The sequence below is a fragment of the Pelophylax lessonae genome, assembly GCF_965119305.1.
Source record: "Pelophylax lessonae genome assembly, chromosome: 12".
Taxonomy (NCBI): domain Eukaryota; kingdom Metazoa; phylum Chordata; class Amphibia; order Anura; family Ranidae; genus Pelophylax; species Pelophylax lessonae.
This window is the reverse complement of record NC_138779.1, coordinates 210467119-210489868: the sequence shown is the minus strand read 5'-3', so window position 1 is coordinate 210489868 and position 22750 is coordinate 210467119. Positions and strand designations below refer to the sequence as shown.

At 47.6% G+C, this 22750-nt stretch overlaps 1 protein-coding gene across 2 annotated transcripts in view; it reads right to left on the bottom strand.

The window, feature by feature from the left end:
• The window catches only part of LSR (lipolysis stimulated lipoprotein receptor), a 43164-nt gene extending 21925 nt beyond the window's left edge, over positions 1-21239 (bottom strand). For both annotated transcript variants that reach the window (XM_082274180.1, XM_082274181.1), the window contains exons 1-3: positions 21109-21239; positions 14173-14514; positions 13801-13920 (exon numbers count right to left, since the gene is read on the bottom strand). In XM_082274180.1, coding sequence (XP_082130306.1) covers positions 13801-13920; positions 14173-14514; positions 21109-21160 — 514 coding nt within the window. In that variant the 5' untranslated portion in view covers positions 21161-21239. The remainder of the gene's footprint in view (positions 1-13800; positions 13921-14172; positions 14515-21108) is intronic.
• Between the last annotated feature and the right edge of the window lie 1511 nt (positions 21240-22750).

The window sequence follows — 22750 nt, the reverse complement described above, 5'->3', positions numbered from 1 at the left end:
ATTAACACTGATACTGTTTGCACTAATGCAGCACAAAGGGGTTAATTACCTGCCACTGGTCGGTCACTAATAGATGAGTGACCAGCAGTGACAATACATTAACCCCTCATGCTGCATAATACTAATATCATTGGTAAGCTGCCTCAGCTCCCCCCCCCCCCCCCCCATCTCCCCCCACTCCCACTGCCTCAGCGTTCCTCCTCCTCGGGTGTCCTGCATTCAAAAGTCCCGCCTCTGGCCGGCGGCACCGCCTCTCAATGACGTCCCTACTACGATCTGTGCATTATGAATGGACATACCAGGTCGGGGGGCGGGGCGAGCGGCCGCTATAGAGAGAACTAATGTGATTCTTCCCTGTCAGCTCAGCACGTCTATGTGTGAATGAGAACAGAACTGAGCTGACACCGGGCGGGGGCGGAGCGGCCACTATTAGCTGTGACTATGTGAGAGCTTCTCTTCCTTGTCAGCGGAGATACATGCCTGTCAGTGAAGAGAAGCTCTCACATAGTCACAGCTAATATCGGCCGCTCCGCCCGCCCCCCCGCTCGGTGTCAGCTCAGTTCTGTTCTCATTCACACATAGACGTGCTGAGCTGACAGGAAGGATCACATTAGTTCTCTCTATAGCGGCCGCTCGCCCCACCCCCCGACCTGGTATGTCCATTCATAATGCACAGATTGTAGTAGGGACGTCACTGAGAGGCGGACGGCCGGCCAGAGGCGGGACTTTTAAAACCTGCCCTGCGCTGTGCCCTCCTCCTTCCCCACGGCGGCCATATTTTATTTTCGGCACTGTTAACCCATTATCGGCCGAAATGAGAGAGGCTCATTTTCGGCCGATAATTTCGGTGGCCGAAATTTCGGTGCATCCCTAGTGGCCACCATTATTTTCCAGCACTGCCTTATCCCTCTTGGGCACGGAGTTCACCAGAGCTTCACAGCTTGTCACTGGAGTTCTCTTCCACTCCTCCATGATGACATCACAGAGCTGGTGGATGTTAGAGACCTTGCGCTCCTCCACCTTCCATTTGATGATGCCCCACAGATGCTCAGTAGAGTTTAGGTCTGGAGACATGCTTGGCCAGTCCATCACCTTTACCCTCAGCTTCTTTAGCAAGGCAGTGGTCGTCTTGGAGGTATGATTGGGGTTGTTATGTTGGAATACTGCCCTGCGGCCCAGTCTCTGAAGGAAGGGGGATCATGCTCTGCTTCAGTATGTCACAGTACATGTTGGTATTCATGGTTCCCTCAATGAACTGTAGCTCCCCAGTGCCGGCAGCACTCATGCAGCCCCAGACCATGACACTCCCACCACCATGCTTGATTGTAGGCAATACGCACTTGTCTTTCTTCTCCTTACCTGGTTGCCCCCACACACGCTTGACACCATCTGAACCAAATAAGTTTATCTTGGTCTCATCGGACCACAGGAGATGGTTCCAGTAATCCATGTCCTTAGTCTGCTTGTCTTCAGCAAACTGTTTGTGGGCTTTCTTGTGCATCATCTTTAGAAGAGGCTTCCTTCTGGTACGACAGCCATGCAGACCAATTTGATGCAGTGTGTAGCGTATGGTCTGAGCACTGACAGGCTGACCCCCCACCCCATCAACCTCTGCAGCAATGCTGGCAGCACTCATACGTCCATTTCCCAAAGACAACCTCTGGATATGACGCTGAGCATGTGCACGCAACTTCTTTGGTTGACCATGGTGAGGCCTGTTCTGAGTGGAGCCTGTCCTGTTAAATTGCTGTATGGTCTTGGCCACCAGCTGCAGATCAGTTTCAGGGTCTTGGCAATCTTCTTATAGCCTAGGCCATCTTTATGTAGAGCAACAATTCCTTTTCAGATACTCAGAGTTCTTTGCTATAAGGTGCCATGTTGATCTTCCAGTGACCAGTATGAGTGAGAGAGCGATAACACCAAATGTAACACACCTGCCCCCCCCCCCATTCACACGAGACCTTGTAACACTAACGAGTCACATGACACTGGTGAGGGAAAATGACTAATTGGGCCCAATTTGGACATTTTCACTTAGGGGTGTACTCACTTTTGTTGCCAGCGGTTTAGACATTAATGGCTGTGTGTTGCGTTATTTTGAGGGGACAGCAAATTTACACTGTTATACAAGCTGTACACTCACTACTTTACATTGTAGCAAAGTGTAATTTCTTCAGTGCTGTCACATGAGGGGTGTACCCACTTTTGTGAGATACTGTATTTACTTAAAAAAAAAAAGAAAAGAAAAAAAAAAAGCACTTCTTCAGGAGGCTCCTATAGTTAAATCTTACAGACAAAAAAAAAAAACCCTCCACTCATGAAAAAAGGCTAACATGGTGTTTTACCGTAATAAAAACAAAAAAGGCGATATTAAAAGTGATCTGCAAGACCAGCAAATTTTATTAAAAAAAAAAAAAAAAAAAAAAAAAAGGCTCCTTTCACATATTGAAGGGCTGGAAAGAGGGATGGTGCATAGTGGTATGTTTAAAAGCTGATACTCCTTGATGAAAGACAGCTGGTAAGCAGTAATGACAGGAAAGTTTATTAGAACAGATAATGTTAAAAAAAAAAAACACAAACTGGTCCTAGGGTCTTCAGTGTCGCAAAGGACACTGTGGGGGTCCCGCTCCGTGTATAGAGAAAACGTAATCCAAATCCGGGGGGAAGATGGAAATGGGATCCAGAGGGTCTGAGAAACAGATAAAGGGAGACCACAAGGTGCGTGTCGGCCGTACACACAGACCTCACACTTCCGGGATCCTTTCCGCACAGCGTCACTGGGAACGAGCTGCCGAAGACAGGAAGAGGAACGGACCGGCGTGGAACTTAAACTTCGGGTTGCCGTGACGACAAGTTTCGCGTGTATGTGCTTTGTCAAGTCCGTTCACATATTGGCGTCCCGGATCGTGGGCAGAATACGATTCACATATTGGCGTCCCGGATCGTGGGCAGAATATGATTCACATATTGGCGTCCCAGATCGTGGGCAGAATATGATTCACATATTGGCGTCCCGGATCGTGGGCAGAATATGATTCACATATTGGCGTCCCGGATCGTGGGCAGAATATGATTCACATATTGGCGTCCCGGATCGTGGGCAGAATATGATTCACATATTGGCGTCCCGGATCGTGGGCAGAATATGATTGCGAATCACGGCAAATCGCGGGACGCCCACACGATTCCTATCACTTCCAATGGCACCTTCAAACGCGGCATGATTTTTTTTAAATTTGGTATTGAATGCAATATATGGGTTACAGCTTTTTTTTTTTGTATAGTTACGAGATTCTTTTTGATCATTGTTATACACGAAGGGGAGTAACATCACATTACCCAACTTAAAAACGAAGTAGGAATTGTACACATTAACACGTTGGGAGTTCTGCGTATAAGGTTTATTTATTGGTATACACAATTTTTTTTTCCTTCAAATATAATTTTATTAAAGCAAGGAAGACGAGATATACAAAAACAATATGCAAGCCCAAATTTTTTTTTTAATGGGTTGCATCACGCTATTAATCCTTTAGGTTGATGTCATGGCAATACACATAACATTGTGGACATCAACTGTATTTTAATCAGTGTAAGGGATTTCATTTATAGAGGTCAGGATTGTGCAGAGAATATTCAAAAGTTATTGTTTTTGTGTGCAACCATATGCGAGTATTTTTTTAACTAAAAGATTTCAACAATTGCACAGATATCATAAAATATATATAAAATTTTGCAACTACCATCATTTTTTTTTCCTTCAGGCTCTCAACTGAGCTATAGTGCTTGTGGAGTGCAAAAGTAAGGGGAGGGTGCCACAGTTGGGACAGTCTGTGCTCTGAGGGCCGCCTGGGTGGGCTAGAGAGGGAATATTACAAACCGACGAACTATAATCCTTCCACTTTATAAAACTCTGGTCCGACCGCATCTGGAGCAGGGGCGGACTGACAACTCATGGGGCCCCCGGGCAATAGGAGATCATGGGGCCCCCTTTGTCCTCACCCACACCCAAGCCACACCCACACAAAGCCCCACCTACATATTACACTGCCTACGCTACATGCGTTTGTCACAGAATTTCTCTACACTATGTTTAAAATAAATGTTTATTATAGAAAATAAAGAAAAATAAACTTACATTAAAGTACAACAATTGTACATTTCCAAACTTAAAGTGAAGTTCCACTCAAAAGTGGAAGCTATGCTTATCTGATTCCCCCCTCCCCTTCCGGTGCCACATTTGGCACCATCGGGGGCGGGTACCTGTTTTTGACAGGTACCCTGTCCCCACTTCAGTCAGACCTTGCCGTAGTGAGATACATCAGCATTTGCATCCCCTCCTCCTTCCCCTGCTGCCGGGCCAGTAAGAGCGCAGCGCACTTCACGCATGCACAGTTGGGAACCGGCTGTGAAGCCCCTTACAGTCAATGGTGGCGGCAGCACCTGACAGCCAATGGAAACACGGCTGGATTCCAGGACAGGTAAGTGTCCTAGTATTAAAAGTCAGCAGCTACAGTATGTGTAGCTGCTGACCTTTAATTTTTTGAGGTAGGGGTGGAACTCCACTTTAAGGTTTTCATAAATTAACACAATATAACAGGTGCAACAAATGTCTACTTAGCTGAACAGTTTAATAAAAAAATATACAAAAAATTAAAAATACAAAGCTCTGACCAGCATGTTACAAAATTTTGGACCTAGAATTACTTTCACTCTGACGTTCCCGACAATACCATACATAAATGGCGCTTCTATTGTTTACATATGTGTGCTCGTCCTACATAATGCTTTTTATATAGAGGGTGTGCTTTACACTTTTAATAACATATATATATATATAGTATGTAAATCATTTTTATATAATTTTCACTAACCACCAATGTAAGGGGCATTCCTCCCATCGACCACCATTGTAAGGGGAAGTGTTTCTACAGGCCACCAATGTAAGGAGCATTCTTATTGCTAACCACCATGTAAGGAGCATTCTTCCCACTGACCACCAATGTAAGGGACATTCTTCCCACTGACCACCAATGTAAGGGACATTCTTCCCACTGACCACCAATGTAAGGGACATTCTTCCCACTGACCACCAATGTAAGGGACATTCTTCCCACTGACCACCAATGTAAGGGACATTCTTCCCACTGACCACCAATGTAAGGGACATTCTTCCCACTGACCACCAATGTAAGGGACATTCTTCCCACTGACCACCAATGTAAGGGACATTCTTCCCACTGACCACCAATGTAAGGGACATTCTTCCCACTGACCACCAATGTAAGGGACATTCTTCCCACTGACCACCAATGTAAGGGTCATTCTTTCCACTGACCACCAATGTAAGGGACATTCTTCCCACTGACCACCAATGTAAGGAACATTCTTCCCACTGACCACCAATGTAAGGAGCATTCTTCCCACTGACCACCAATGTAAGGAGCATTCTTCTCACTGACCACCAATGTAAGGAGCATTCTTCCCACTGACCACCAATGTAAGGGACATTCTTCCCACTGACCACCAATGTAAGGAACATTCTTCCCACTGACCACCAATGTAAGGAGCATTCTTCCCACTGACCACCAATGTAAGGGGCATTCTTCTCACTGACCACCAATGTAAGGGACATTCTTCTCACTGACCACCAATGTAAGGGACATTCTTCCCACTGACCACCAATGTAAGGGACATTCTTCCCACTGACCACCAATGTAAGGGACATTCTTCCCACTGACCACCAATGTAAGGAACATTCTTCCCACTGACCACCAATGTAAGGAGCATTCTTCTCACTGACCACCAATGTAAGCAACATTCTTCTCACTGATCACCAATGTAAGGAGCATTCTTCTCACTGATCACCAATGTAAGGAGCATTCTTCCCACTGACCACCAATGTAAGGAGCATTCTCCCTGCTGAAGTCTATGGATGTCAGTGTTATGTATATAGGGAACAACACTCAGTATACAGATATCAGTGTAACATATAGGGAATATAACTCACTAAGTGCCGGTTCACATTAGTGCGATGCGGGAACGCTGCGAATATACAGCGTGTTCCTGCATCGCATCCGCACATCTGGCAGTTCACACTGCCATATGCGATACGCAGGGGGTGTCAATTAAAAGTTAACGACAACCCCAGTTGCGATCGCATATCCCAGTGCGATCTGCAAGTTCGCACAGGATCGGATCGCACAAGTGTGAACCACTGTGCGATCCGATTCTGATGCGGCTCAAAAAATGCCTCTTGTGCGAGTTTGCTGTGAATGCACTGCGAATTCAGCCCCATACAAAGTGTATGGCTGAACTCGCATCCGCACAGGAGATCGCATGTAATGAAGGAGCAGTGCGCTCCGAATTACATGCGATCTCGCAAACTGCACAAGTGTGAACCGGCACTTAGTGCTATTCCCTATTTATAACACTGATATCTATACACTGAGCAGCACTCAGTCTCAGTGTACAGATATGAGTGTGCACTCAGTGTACTAGGAAATAGCACCTGTAGATGGGCATTGGGCAAGAAGAAACACTTAGCCTGGCTTGTGATTTTAGACATACCACTAAATTGCGGTGATTACACACTGACCTGCTGCTGCTGCTGCACACCATGCAGGTCAGATGGCTATCTCTGAGATGACTTCACTCCGTGTGCACTCTGCAGCCTCCAGCTCTCTCATTGTCTGTCTCCCCCGGCAGGAACGTATATTGTGGCCCCGCCCCTCTGCTGAATTCCTTAGGGGGAGAGGTGGCCGAAGCGCCTGTCACTGCTATCATCCTTATCGCTCTCTGATCTCAGCAGGCACTGGATCCTCTCATACAGCTGCATCAACTGCCGGCAGGGATGCCAAAGCTCGCTGCCTCCTCAGGGCATAAACCTCCTCTATCCTGCATGATAAGCTGTGGGCACATCCAGGGGCGGACTAAGCCTCTCATGGGGCCCCCCCCTGACTCGGGGCCCTCGGGCAGTGCCCGAACGCCCGAATGGTCAGTCCGCCCCTGATCTGGAGTATTCTGTCCAGTTCTGGTCGCCAGTCCTCAGGAGGGATGTGTTGGAGCTGGAGAAAGTCCAGAGAAGGGCAACTAAACTGATTAGGGGGTTGGAGGACCTTACCTATGAAGAGCGGCTGCAATCGCTCGATTTATTTTCCCTGGAGAAAAGACGTCTGAGAGGGGACATGATAGCAATTTATAAATATCTTAATGGGGATCTCAGCTTAGAAGAAAAGCTGTTCATTCGAAGGAATTGCATGAGGACTCGAGGACATACAATGCGATTAGAGGAGAAGCGTTTTAACCTCAGGCAACGTGGGGGGTTCTTTACTGTTAGGGCTACAAGATTGTGGAATTGTCTACCACAAGAGGTGGTTTCTGCGGGTAGTATGGTGACTTTCAAAAGACTCTTAGACTTACATCTCAAGGATCAGGAGATTGAGGGCTATGTTAGATGATTACAGTCACACACCTACACAGGTTGAACTGGATGGACTATTGTCTTTATTCAACCTCACCTACTATGTAACTATGTATGTAACTATGACGATAGCTGGTAACGACACTTTACTCTTGAGCAAGTTCAAATTCTAACTTTTTAAACCACTTGTGAGCAGGATTATTCAGGCACGGTTTACATGTTTTAATCAGTGTTTTTTGGTAGAAAATTACTTAAAATCCCCAAAAATTTGTAATTTTTTTTAGCAGAGACCCTAGGGCAGGGGTTGGGAACCTTTTTGGCTGAGAGAGCCATGAACATCACATTTTCAAATGTAATTCCGTGAGAGCCATACACTATATTTCAGGGGTCAGGAACCTTTATTTAATATTCATATTCATGGGTCGCAGCTATACAGTGAGTAGATGGAGCCGTGTGAAAGTGCCTGGAGTCTGGTCGGGAAGAGAGGAGAGCAGGCAGGTATGCAATGAGGCCGGAGTGGTGAAGCGCCTGCAGGCCTGCGAGTGATGGAGGCGAGTATAGGCCATGAGAAAATGGTGGCCGGCTGCTGAAGTGGATGTGAGAGGCAGCTCCCGCAGGTCCCCAGGTGTCAGAGTGGAAGGAGATCGTGTCTGTCGGGGGAACAGGGAGGGGATGGCAGGTCTCCTTACCGGGCGGTGATTGCCAAGGCCCTCAGATGCACAGCACACGAGCCGGCGGTGGTACCACAACTTGGCCGCGGGGTCCGTAGCGCAGCAATCCGGTCACCCAGAGACGAACTGAGGGTAGCCCACAAAGTGTACTGTCAATGGGTGCAGAAATCTCCTTGGCACCAGGCACAGCTACGCGGATGGCACTGGAGTGGTAGACGGGGCGGAGCTCTGGGACTACATGCTCAGCGCAGCTCACGTCCAGACACGCCCCCCTTTATTAAAGATTTGTCTGCAAGCCAGATGCAGCCATCAAAAGAGCCACATCTGGCTCGCGAGCCATAGGTTCCCTACCCCTGCCCTAGGGAATAAAATGGCGATCGTTGCAATTTTTTTTATGTCCCACGGTACATGCGCAGCGGTTTTGTAAACAGTTTTTTGGGGGAAAAAAGATATACTTTAAAGAAATAAAAAAAAAAAAAAAAAAAACCACCACACAATAGTTACCAATTTTTATTTATTTTTTAAAAAAGGAGGAAATTACGCTGAGTAGATACTAACATGTCACACTTTAAAATTGTGCATGCTTGTGGAATAGCAACAAACTACAGTACTTAAAGCGGTTGTATACAGTGTAAAAATTTAAAAAAATTATATAACCCTGCAGGACAATGGGATAATGTGCTAGTATGCATATAGAAGGATCACAGGAGCTCTGTGATCATTCCAGGGAGAAGAACGGTCAGCTGTGTTTACAAACAGCTGAACGTTCTCTCTCAGCGGGGAGCGATCACGGGTGTCAGGCAGCAATCAGAGCGGCAATGTCACTGCATCAGACAAGCAGGGGCGCGCCGCCGCACGCTCACCCCCTAGCCTCCTGCGTGCAACCGACTTATAGCTACGACGGTTTGCCGCAGTCAGTAGTAAAGTGGTTAAAAGCAAAAGTTAAAAAAAAAAACCCCCACAACATTTTTGTTTCGGAAGGCGTTCCAGCGACTCATGAGCTACTTCGACCGCTTTCATGAGAAAGCCGGCTGCAAAGAACGATACCCATAACCCCAGTAAACCACTTCAAAGCTGCAACGTTTATTTACAGACTGCATTCTTGAAGTGGTTAAGAAATTAAAATGTTATTGTTTTCATGGAAGAGGATACGGGGCAGTAGAACAGACGGCCAAAGGTAACTGCCATACATGGTACAAGGTGTTACAGGCAAGTTTGGTTTGTTCTATACATATGCATATCGGTGCTAACAGAACATGGTAACCTTATCATTGCAGATTGCCTGGCAGCCGGTTATTGTCAGAAAAGGAAACAGAACGAGTGACAGGAGAGTCGGATAAGCAGGTAAGGAAACAAGGAAGGAAATGTGCGTGCTGTAGCGGGTCATAAGACTTGAGTAAGCTCAGGATAACAAGTTATTCTCCCAGATGGACATAAGAGAAGGAGAAGTTAGAGTCTAGGGCCCGTTCCATCATAGGAGGTAAAAGTCTTAAATGCAGGTTTATCCATGAAGGCAACTCTGGATGCTCCAGAGTGCATTATATTGGTCTTGAGTATCGTAGAAGTTTTCTATCAGGATATCCATCCTCATTGACCCAGTCCTTTATTCTGTGGGATGCCGGGAGACCTTTCATACCTGGGGATGATAGTTTGCATAGCGACAATGAAAAAGCAGAGAAGGGTTTTGGAGACAGTGGAAATGAGTTCAGGAAGGATGGCTAATAGTGCTGACTGAGGAGTGTTGGGTATGGTTACTCCCATAATCTGGAGGTAAATGCGTAGGCAGCTCCACCATACACTATATTACCAAAAGTATTGGGACGTCTGCCTTTACACACACAAACTTTAATGGCACCCCAGTCTTAGTCCGTAGGGTTCAATATTGAGTTGGCCCACCCTTTGCAGCTATAACAGCTTCAACTCTTCTGGGAAGGCCGTCCACAAGGTTTAGGAGTGTGTCTATGGGAATGTTTGACCATTCTTCCAGAAGCGCATTTGTGAGGTCAGGCACTGATGTGAATATAAAGGCCTGGCTCACAGTCTCCACTCTCATTCCTCCCAAAGGAGTTCTGTTGGGTTGAGGTCAGGACTGTGCAGTCCAGTCAAGTTTCTCCACCCCAAACACGCTCATCCATGTCTTTATGTACCTTGCTTTGTGCACTGGTGTGCAGTCATGTTGGAACAGGAAGGGGCCATCCTCAAACTGTTCCCACAAAGTTGAGAGCATGAAATTGTCCAAAATGTCTTGGTATGCTGACACCTTAAGAGTTCCCTTCACTGGAACTAAAGGGCCAAGCCCAACCCCTAAAAACCCCCACACCATAATCCCCCCTCCACCAAATGATTTGGACCAATGCACAAAGCAAGGTCCATAAAGACATGGATGAGCGAGTTTGGGGTGGAGAAACTTGACTGGCCTGCACAGAGTTCTGACCTTAACCCGATAGAACACCTTTGGGATGATTTAGCGCGGAGACTGAGCCAGGCCTTCTTGTCAAACATCAGTGGCTGACCTCACAAATGCGCTTCTGGAAGAATGGTCAAACATTCCCATAGACACACTCCTAAACCTTGTGGACAGCCTTCCCAGAAGAGCTGAAGCTGTTATAGCTGCAAAGGGTGGGCCAACTCAATATTGAACCCTACAGACTAAGACTGGGGTGCCATTAAAGTTTGTGTGTGTAAAGGCAGGCGTCCCAATACTTTTGGTAATATAGTGTATGGTGGAGCTGCCTACACATTTATCACCAGATTATGGGAGTAACCATACCTAACACTCCTCAGTTAGCACTATTGGCCATCCCTGAACCCTAACGGGCTAAGACTGGGATGCCATTAAAGTTCATGTGCGTGTAAAGGCAGGCGTCCCAATACTTTTGGTAATATAGTGTATATGTATATCACCCATTGGGGCATTGCCTCACCAGCAGTTAGAGTTGCTGGGAAAGTGTTCTGCAAGACAGACGAGCATTTGTATACGAGGGTCAATATTTTGCAGCTGTAGCTCGGTTTATACTATTATATAGCAACTTTTTTTTATTTTTTTTTAAAAAAGGAACACACTGTAGATATTAGCATTTTAGTTGCAGACTGGATCATAAACAAAGATACAGCATTCTAAAGCAGTGATATCCCCTCGCTGAGACTGCTCAAGGTTACTGCACTTTGCACAATGGTAGGATCACTCATTACAGTCTTGTGTGGGCAAACCACATATACAAAGGCGCCAGGAAAGATTACTACACCATTTACCACTTCTGGAACAGAACGATTTGCCCCCTTAATGACCAGCTGTGCATGTTTCCCTATGAGACTGTTCATTCAAACCACTCAGGTCTCAGATTACACTCAGCTCTATGATTTGCAGTCTGACATCAGATCCCTGCCCCCTGGAGGAGAGGAAATACGGTCTAAATTTTGTATTTTGACTCTGGAGAAGAGATTGCGGCGGATAAATAGGTACAACTTACACGTGAGGATTTGTTTAAAGGAGGAAGCAAACCCGCTAAAAAAAAAAAACTGTAAAGAGAAAGGCATTATGAGCTAGAATGCATCGCATACTAGCTCATTATGAAGTGCTTACCTAAAAACGAAGCCCCCGCAGTGCCGACAGGACCGCCGACATGTTCGGTCGTCCTACTTCCTGGATCGCGTCCTCCGGCCATCTGATTGGCCGGAGGTGCCATTACATCACTCCCGCGCGGGAGCCGCCGTTCACGGCACTGGGCTCTGAAGGAACGGCACGGGTGGCCGTTCCTTCAGAGCGCATGCGCCAATGATGTCATCGGCTGCATGCACTGTAAATATCTCCTAAACGGTGCAAGTTTAGGAGATATTTATAGCACCTATAGGTAAGCCTTAATATAGGATTACCTATATGTAAATGTCAACAAAGTGGGTTTACAACCACTTTAATCTCTGTGTGCCATCTGAAGCCAGTCACTTCACCGGGTATATACAAGTGTTTTCCACAATTTTAAAGGGTTACTAAACCTAGCTCCCTGCATTCACTATATCTGGTCTCCCCAGGAGCCTGCAGTCACTATATCTGGTCTCCCCAGGAGCCTGCAGTCACTATATCTGGTCCCCCCAGGAGCCTGCAGTCACTATATCTGCTCTCCCCAGGAGCCTGCAGTCACTATATCTGCTCTCCCCAGGAGCCTGCAGTCACTATATCTGGTCCCCCCAGGAGCCTGCAGTCACTATATCTGGTCCCCCCAGGAGCCTGCAGTCACTATATCTGGTCCCCCCAGGAGCCTGCAGTCACTATATCTGGTCCCCCCAGGAGCCTGCAGTCACTATATCTGCTCTCCCCAGGAGCCTGCAGTCACTATATCTGCTCTCCCCAGGAGCCTGCAGTCACTATATCTGCTCTCCCCAGGAGCCTGCAGTCACTATATCTGCTCTCCCCAGGAGCCTGCAGTCACTATATCTGCTCTCCCCAGGAGCCTGCAGTCACTATATCTGCTCTCCCCAGGAGCCTGCAGTCACTATATCTGCTCTCCCCAGGAGCCTGCAGTCACTATATCTGGTCCCCCCAGGAGCCTGCAGTCACTATATCTGCTCTCCCCAGGAGCCTGCAGTCACTATATCTGCTCTCCCCAGGAGCCTGCAGTCACTATATCTGCTCTCCCCAGGAGCCTGCAGTCACTATATCTGCTCTCCCCAGGAGCCTGCAGTCACTATATCTGCTCTCCCCAGGAGCCTGCAGTCACTATATCTGCTCTCCCCAGGAGCCTGCAGTCACTATATCTGCTCTCCCCAGGAGCCTGCAGTCACTATATCTGCTCTCCCCAGGAGCCTGCAGTCACTATATCTGCTCTCCCCAGGAGCCTGCAGTCACTATATCTGCTCTCCCCAGGAGCCTGCAGTCACTATATCTGCTCTAGCCAGGAGCCTGCAGTCACTATATCTGCTCTCCCCAGGAGCCTGCAGTCACTATATCTGCTCTCCCACAGTACACAGAACATGGAAATACAATCATTTTAAAAAAATACAAACTGCTAAATACCTTTTCTCATCAGCAGTATATAGCAGTCTTGTGACTTCTAGCAGTGTCTGGTTAAAGCTTGTAGGAGGAGTTTTCTGCCTGACCTATGAGACTGTAAGACCCCCCCCCCCCCCCCCCCGACCCTCTGCCTGGACAGTGATTGCCCCTGTGCTGATAACATGCACTCTACCAAAAAAAAAAAAAAAAACCTATAGAAAGACACACCAAACTGAGCATGTGCAGTCTGACTCCATAGACTTAACAGGAAATTATTATTAGGAGTCAGTGGAAGAAGGGGAGGATCAGAGAAGACAGGATCAAACAGCCTTTTTACACAATGCAGAGGATTAACCCCTTAGGTTCCACAGTAGTATAACGAGCATGCTTTACTGCATATACCAGTGATGGCGAACCTTGGCACCCCAGATGTTCTGGAACTACATTTCCCATGATGCTCAACTACACTGCAGAGTGCATGAGCATCATGGGAAATATAGTTCTAAAACATCTGGGGTGCCAAGGATCCCCATCACTGGGCCATATACACACTGATTTTACGGTTATGGGTTTAGTAACACTTTAAATGTCACTTTATACAACTCGTTATGTAAAAGCCCAATTCTTCTATTCTCTTTCAAAGCTTCCAGGGGCGGATTATGTACTGTATGCACTACTCACAGAATAGAATATTTGTGAAAACACCACAATAGTCTTACCCAATACCAGCAGTTCAGCGTAAGCCTCGTTATTCCCCGACAGATCCTGAGCAGAGGTCACAGTGCAATAGTAAACTCCGCTGTCTCCCCACGCCGTCTGTTCAATACTGAGATCTGCATCTGAAAATGAACAAACATTACAGGAGGTTCGCAAAGTTAAAGCTGAACAGTTAAATGCACAGATGGAAATGCATACAGTATATCAGAACCGTTTTACCTCCCAAATGGGATGTATTTGTATCCATCCAGTTCTGAGATTTACACAGAACTGGCAAACACCACAACTGATTTATTTTTTCTGCTGCAGTTCAAGATGAATTCCAGGCATGGTATATTTTTTACACACACTTCAAATAAAAAAAAGGCACCTACTGTTATTAATAGTGATTTTACGTCCCTGGTAGAAGTCCCCCAGAGTGACCGCGTTGCCTTGCTTGGTGGCCACAATGCGGACTGTACGGGTGTTATCCTGGCACTCCACGTACGGATTGTACCCAGGATTGGCGGCCTGGAGCTGATTATTGATCTGGGTGTCCTGGCCGGATGGGTTGAAAGCATCAGCGATGCGATCCCTGCAGAAGGATTTGTACTTCCAGGTTACGAGAGGAGGCTGCTGAGACGAGGTCTGGTAGTTGCACTGCAGTGTGATCGGCTGGAATAAGATCACCACATTGAAAGGATTCTTCACAGTCACTGTCATTCCACTGATGCATCCTACGGGACAGAAAATGAGAAACACTTACCAAAGGGGAAATGAAAACTAAACAGTTTACAAAAAAATAAAAAAGAAGGAGGAGGAGACACATATGGAAAGAGGTGGGGGGGGGGGGGAAGCAAGAGATCTCCCCAAAGTAAAAGGGGCAACATACATTTGACCCCTGACACCAGACAGGTGACCACATCCAGAGATTATCCCTCAATGCCTTGGCCAATGAAAATGGGAGATTTTGAAAAAAATTACAACAAAACGAAAAAGAAAGATAAACACGCCCTATTGAGTTACCTCTACAACAGTATTAGCATGTATAATGCAAAAAATAATAAATAAGCATCCGATCCCAAAAGCCCCCCCCCCCAGGAGGGGTTTTTGGGATCGGATGCTTATTTATTTTTTGCATTATACATGCTAATAAAGTGTTGTAGAGGTAACTTCCCCTTTTTGTATTTTTTCTAAGCGCCCATTCACACTGGCGCGACACGACTTGCTGGGGGCGACCTCAGCGCGACTTGCACGGACTTCATATCATTGAAGTCAATGCAAGTCGCCTCCAGGTCGCCCCCAAAGTAGTACAGGACCCTTTTTCTAAGTCGGAGCGACTTGTGTCGCTCCTATTAGAACGGGTCCTGTACTATTCAATGGCGGGCGACCCACCGCGACTTGTCAGGCGACCAAGTCGCCTGACAAGTCGCGCTAGTGTGAATGGGGTCTTATACTTGATGTTTTGATTACACCTCCCTCTTATTTACCTAGGGGAGTATACCTCTCATTCTGATGGTGTAGAGCAGTGGTCCTCAGGGCACACTAACAGGCCAGGTTTGCAAGATAACTGATATACATCCCAGGTGATATCATTTGCTGCTCAGTGATTGCAGTACTCAAGTCTGCATCTCCCCAAGGTAATACTTAAAATCTGGCCTGTTAGTGGGCCCTTGGGACCACTGGTGTAGAACTCCCAGGACTAGCTTATTTGTTGAAAATGGGAGATTTCCCATCATTGGTCAGAATTTGCACCAAGACTAAAATTTAAACCTGAACCTTTACCCCCCGTCCACACCATGGAATAATAAAAGCACAATTTTGTTTAGTTTTCTTGTAAAGCATGAACAATACTTCGAATGCTACTTGGATTACATCAGCTTTTCTCAATTATTTTTAACATGGATGGACTATTGAAATATCTTTCAGGTTTTGGGGAACCCCTGCTAATATGTATTATATCTATACTGTACAGGAACCATTCTCAACCAGGGTTCCTCCATCCAGAATCAGTGATCCCCTGACCTGTAGCAGATTGACCTCCTATTTGATAGTTCCGGGGTCAACTCTACCTGGCAGAGCCAGCTGCATGAACCCAATGAAAGGGTGGGATTCTGATCACCATTGTAAAGTGTGTGTGTGCGCGTGTGTGTGTGGGGGGGTAATCTCAGCCAGCAAAGTGGGGCATTCTTCCCACTGACCACCATTACCTCAATGACCAGAAGTCATTTTTTTTTAACAGGAATTCCCTGAGTTTTGAATTTTTTTTTTTTTTTTTTTTTTTTTTTTTTTATAGGTTCCTCTTGGGGAAAAAAGCTGGGAAAGGCTGCCTTACAGTATACAAGGGAAAACAATGAGCTGAGATATAAGGAATGAAAACAAATAAGGGATGTGGAATACTTAGTTGATATCTAGGGCTGCTTTATCCATCTAAATTATAATGGGAACAGATGATCAGAACTATAAAAGCAGACTGTGGAAACTGTAGTGTTCCCTCACATTCTTAATTAGTGGAAGTGGGGGGTCAGCAGGAAGAATGCCCCTTACATTGGCGGTCGGGGGGGGGGGGGGGGAAGAATGCCCCCTACACTGGAGGCCAGCGGGAAGAATGCCCCCTACACTGGAGGCCAGCGGGAAGAATGCCCCCTACACTGGAGGCCAGCGGGAAGAATGCCCCCTACACTGGAGGCCAGCGGGAAGAATGCCCCCTACACTGGAGGCCAGCGGGAAGAATGCCCCCTACACTGGAGGCCAGCTGGAAGAATGCCCCCTACACTGGAGGCCAGCTGGAAGAATGCCCCCTACACTGGAGGCCAGCGGGAAGAATGCCCCCTACACTGGAGGCCAGCGGGAAGAATGCCCCCTACACTGGAGGCCAGCGGGAAGAATGCCCCCTACACTGGAGGCCAGCGGGAAGAATGCCCCCTACACTGGAGGCCAGCGGGAAGAATGCCCCCTACACTGGAGGCCAGCGGGAAGAATGCCCCCTACACTGGAGGCCAGCGGGAAGAATGCCCCCTACACTGGAGGCCAGCGGGAAGAATGCCCCTTACATTGGTGATCAGTGGGAAGAATTTCCCCCCCAGACAGCAAATACATTCACTGGGGTCAGTATTTTATTATCTGCGAGTCAAAAACTGATTATTTCTGAAGAAGCCCCTGGCAACCTCTTGAGGAACCTCTAACATCCCCCTAGCTGAGAAAGACTTGGATTATACACCTCCATTAAGCACTTTAGTTGCAATACAGAAGAGCTGTCAGCGGGTGGCACTGCTGCTCAGGTGATTCCAGGGAAGAAGGCGGAGCCCAGGTGTCACGGTCTCTGAGATCACATCCTGCCCTCCTGAAGAGTTCTTATTCACCAGAGAATGGCAGCCCCCAGCTCTCCCCTCCCCCTGGGCCATTCTCAGTGCTAATGAAAACACCCCACCAGGAGGAGAGTCACCAGCAGCACATGCAGCTAAATACCTGCCTGGGTGATACGATGAGTAATAAGAGGAAGTGATGCAGATTTTCATGTTTACATAGTGAGCAACACAGAGAAAAACTGCTGCGAGCTTTGGAAACATTGTATCTGATCACAACAAGGAGGAACACATACTGTTACATTTCAATGGAAACATTACTTTGCTACATAAAATTGCTCAAAGTTACTTAAACATCTAATCCATGTACAGCCAGACAGACCAACAGTCTACAGTCAGTACAGCAGTCATGATGGCTGAGCTCTCCTGAAAATGCTGGTTGCTTGGCTGCCCTCTGACCCTCTCAATACTTCGAATCACTAATCCCAAGCGAATATGTAAAGGCTTCTAAGCTTTTTGATATGGGACTGTGACTAAAACCCACAAAATCTGAATACACCCGCATTGTGACCAAATCGCAGCTCAGCAGGGTGAACCCGGCCTAGAAGGGCCATTCACACTACAATGCGCAGAAAAACGTGCCTGTAGATATTCGCGTTTCCGCACTTTTATGCGCGTTTAAATGCAAATTTTTTTTTTTTTTAGGATTGTTTTTTTTTGTCCATAGTTTATTTTTTTTTTTCATAGGCATGTTTCCTCTGACCGGTTGTGGGTGAGAGGTTTGTGCAAACACATCGCATAAAATCGCACAGCTCCAATGCAAAGAAAACACATCATTCTGGTGTGAACATGACAGGTGGGGGAGGAGATTTACTAAAACTTGAGTACTCTCTGCAACTGCGCATGGTAGCCAATCAGCTTCTAGGTTTTATCCCTCGTTAACATTAAATGTGTTTGAAGAGCACGAGGACCGGGGAGACGGGGGCCCCTAGAGGCAGAAGCGCGGGGGGGGGGCCCCCTAGAGGCAGAAACGCAGGGGGGGGGCCCCCTAGAGGCAGAAGCGCAGGGGGGGGGCCCCCTAGAGGCAGAAGCGCAGGGGGGGGGCCCCCTAGAGGCAGAAGCACAGGGGGCCCCCTAGAGGCAGAAGCACAGGGGGCCCCCTAGACGCAGAAGCACAGGGGAGACAGGGGGCCCCATAGAAGTACGACGACTGGGGAGACAGGGGGCCCCTAGAAGTACGAAGACTGGGGAGACAGGGGGCCCCTAGAAGCAGAAGCACAGGGCGCCCCTAGAAGCAGAAGCACAGGGCGCCCCTAGAAGCAGAAGCACAGGGCGCCCCTAGAAGCAGAAGCACAGGGCGCCCCTAGAAGTACGAGGACTGGGGAGACAGTTGGTCCATAGAAGCACAAGGACCGGGGAGACAGGGGGTCCCTAGAAAACAAAAATAAAAACGCACACACACTGAAAACCCATCAAAAACACACTGGAATGCAGCAAAAACACATTCAGGCTGGCTGGGCTCACACTGGTGCGATGCGAGAACCACAGCGATTCCTGTGCGGGTTTCAGCATGGCATCTAAATCAAGAACCACTGCGAGTGGCGATATAAAGTTAATGGCACCCCCAAATCATTTTGCAGAATGCGCTGCGAACTGTGGCATTGGATCGCATGGGTCTGAACACAAACAAAAAGGGTCCTGAACCATTTTGGTGCGAATGCGATGCAATGTCCTCCATACAAACTGTAAGGCCGAATTTGCATCACACAGACATGGCATTTGATGTGTACAGCGGTGCGAATAACATGCGATGTCTGACATTGCACCAGTGTGAACCAATGATACGCTGACTGCCATTAGGAATTGGGATGAAATCCTTGGACCCATTGTCAGACCCCCACCATGGTGCAGTGGGTCCTTAATTCCTCCTGGTGCACAACAATGCCCGGCCTCATGTATTGAGAGTATGCAGCCAGTTCCTGGAGGATGAAGGAATTGATACCAAATGGCCCCCACACTCGCCTGACATAAATCCAAACAACATATGGGACATTATGTTTCGGTCCATCCGATGCCCCCAGGTTGCACCTCGGACTGTTCAGGAGCTCAGTGATGCCCTGGTCCAGATCTGGGAGGAAATACCCCAGGACACCATCCGTCGTCTCGTTAGGAGCATGCCCCGATGTGGGCATACAAACTACTGAGGACCATTCTGAGTTTCTGCAATGAAATTTCAGTAAATTGGACGAGCCTGCTGCATCATTTTTTCACTTTGATTTTCGGGGTGTCTTTGACTTCAGCCCTCTGTAGGGTGATAATTTTCATTTCCATCAAACGATGCGGCATCCTTTCCTTCCTAACACATTACCCAGTCCATACCAGTATAGATCCTAACACATTGCCCAGTCCATACCAGTATAGATCCTAACACATTACCCAGTCCACACCAGTATAGATCCGAACGCATTACCCAGTCCATACCAGTATAGATCCTAACACATTGCCCAGTCCATACCAGTATAGATCCTAACATATTACCCAGTCCATACCAGTATAGATCCTAACATATTACCCAGTCCATACCAGTATAGATCCTAACGCATTACCCAGTCCATACCAGTATAGATCCTAACACATTGCCCAGTCCATACCAGTATAGATCCTAACATATTACCCAGTCCATACCAGTATAGATCCTAACACATTACCCAGTCCATACCAGTATAGATCCTAACACATTACCCAGTCCACACCAGTATAGATCCTAACGCATTACCCAGTCCATACCAGTATAGATCCTAACGCATTACCCAGTCCATACCAGTATAGATCCTAACACATTGCCCAGTCCACACCAGTATAGATCCTAACACATTACCCAGTCCGTACCAGTATAGATCCTAACACATTACCCAGTCTATACCAGTATAGATCCTAACACATTACCCAGTCCACACCAGTATAGATCCTAACGCATTACCCAGTCCATACCAGTATAGATCCTAACACATTGCCCAGTCCATACCAGTATAGATCCTAACATATTACCCAGTCCATACCAGTATAGATCCTAACATATTACCCAGTCCATACCAGTATAGATCCTAACGCATTACCCAGTCCATACCAGTATAGATCCTAACACATTGCCCAGTCCATACCAGTATAGATCCTAACATATTACCCAGTCCATACCAGTATAGATCCTAACACATTACCCAGTCCATACCAGTATAGATCCTAACACATTACCCAGTCCACACCAGTATAGATCCTAACACATTACCCAGTCCACACCAGTATAGATCCTAACGCATTACCCAGTCCATACCAGTATAGATCCTAACACATTGCCCAGTCCACACCAGTATAGATCCTAACACATTACCCAGTCCGTACCAGTATAGATCCTAACACATTACCCAGTCCGTACCAGTATAGATCCTAACACATTACCCAGTCTATACCAGTATAGATCCTAACACATTGCCCAGTCCCTACCAGTATAGATCCTAACACATTACCCAGTCCATACCAGTATAGATCCTAACACATTACCCAGTCCATACCAGTATAGATCCTAACACATTACCCAGTCCATACCAGTATAGATCCTAACACAGGCACGAGGACAGGGGGCCCCTGGGGGCACGGGGACTGGGAGACAGGGGGCCCATGAGGGTACGAGGACAGGGGAGACAGGGGGCCCCTCCCAGAGTGAAATAAAATGAATATAAAACCAGGACTTTCATGGTGAAGCAGTCAGAGTCGGGGGGGGGGGTATCACTTCCTGTATTAGAGACACAACCGGAAGTGAGAGGAAATCTGCTCTAAGTTGTCATGGAAACAGGTCTCCCTGCTGTTAGACCCCTCCCCCACCTATTCCTGGGAGGAATGTTGTATTTCCCCTCACAGCAGTAAACACCCTGCAGGGGTTCGGCGTGTCTCTCAGGAGGAGGGGGCGGTGTAGGCCCCGGTATGGGGGAGGGGGTATAATAGTTGTGTATGAAGTCTCCCCGCACTCACCTGCCATGTAGAACACACAGAGGACGGTCGCCCAGCCCCGCTCCGCCGCCATCTCTCCTCTCCTCTTACTCCTCCTCAGGTATCTCCGCCAGGTGCGCCCAAACTCCCTGCGCGTCCCCGTGCGCGCTCTCACCTCCCGGACACCGCCCTCCCACAGTACACGCCCCCTTCCGGCCACCTGCGGCGCCCCTGTGTAACCCCCCTCACCTCCGCCCCTCCCCGACCAATCACAGGTGTCAGTGGGCCGAGCCTGGGGTCACATGACCTGGAAAGTCCGACACAGCTCTACCTGGAGGGGTCACACCCACTCTAAAGTTTAACCCCTTCATCCCTGGTACCTGAACCACCTCCTCCCCCTTTCCTCCATGCAGAAGGTCACATTTCCAGGAACTTTCTCCTTATTTACAGCAAAACTTTTCTCCATATTGGAGAGAGTGGGGGGGCTTTGGTTTTGTTTTTGGTATCTGTGTCCCCTTGGGGAGTTTTCCCCTCACTTCCTGTCTCACAGCCACAACAGGAACGTGGGGGCAAAACACATCAAAAACAGACAGCAACACATCGAAATGGATAAAAAAAAAAAAAACGCATAACAGGGAAAAAAACATTCAGTCCCGGTTCACACTTGTGCGAATTCGCAGCCTGTTCCCGCAACGCAAACGCACATACGCAGGGGATGTCAATTGAATCTTAACGACACCCGAAGTTTGATCGCATATCGCAGTGCGATCTGGCAGTTCGCACAGGATTGGATCGCACAAGTGTGAACCACTGTGCGATCCGATCCTGATGCGGCTGCAAAAAAGGGTCCTGTGCGAGTTTGGTGCAGAAACAGTGCAAATTCAGCCATACAAAGTGTATGGCTGAATTTGCATCCGCACATGAGATCGCATGTAATGAAGGAGCAGTGCGCTCCGAATTACATGCGATCGCCGCACTCGCTATAGTGTGAACCGGCCCTCAGGCTGGGCTCACACTGGTGCAATGCGAGAACCACAGCGATTCCTGAGCGGGTTCCCACATGGCACCTGAATCACAGACAGTTCACACTGCTCTCTGCAAACCAATATAAAGTTAATGGCACCCCCAAATCAATTTGCAGAATGCGCTGCGAAATGTGGCATTGGATGGCATGGGTCTGAACACTCAAAAAAAAGGGTCCTGAACCATTTTGGTGCGAATGCGATGCAATGTCCTCCATACAAACTGTGTGGCTGAATTTGATGGATGGATGTATAGGTGGATGGATGGATGGATAGATGGATGGACAGACTGAGGGGTGGATGGATGAATGAAAGAATGGATGGATGCATGGATGGATTGATAGACACATGGATGGACTGACAGGTGGGTTAATTGATGTATAGGTGGATGGATGGACAGACAGACTGAGGGGATGGGGATGATGGACTGAGGGGGTGGATGGATGGAAGAATGGATGGATTGATAGACACATGGGTGGATTGATGTATAGGTGGATGGATGGATGGATGGATGGATGGACAGACTGAGGGGTGGATGGATGGAAGAATGGATGGATTGATAGACACATGGGTGGATTGATGTATAGGTGGATGGATGGATGGATGGATGGATGGACAGACTGAGGGGTGGATGGATGGAAGAATGGATGGATTGATAGACA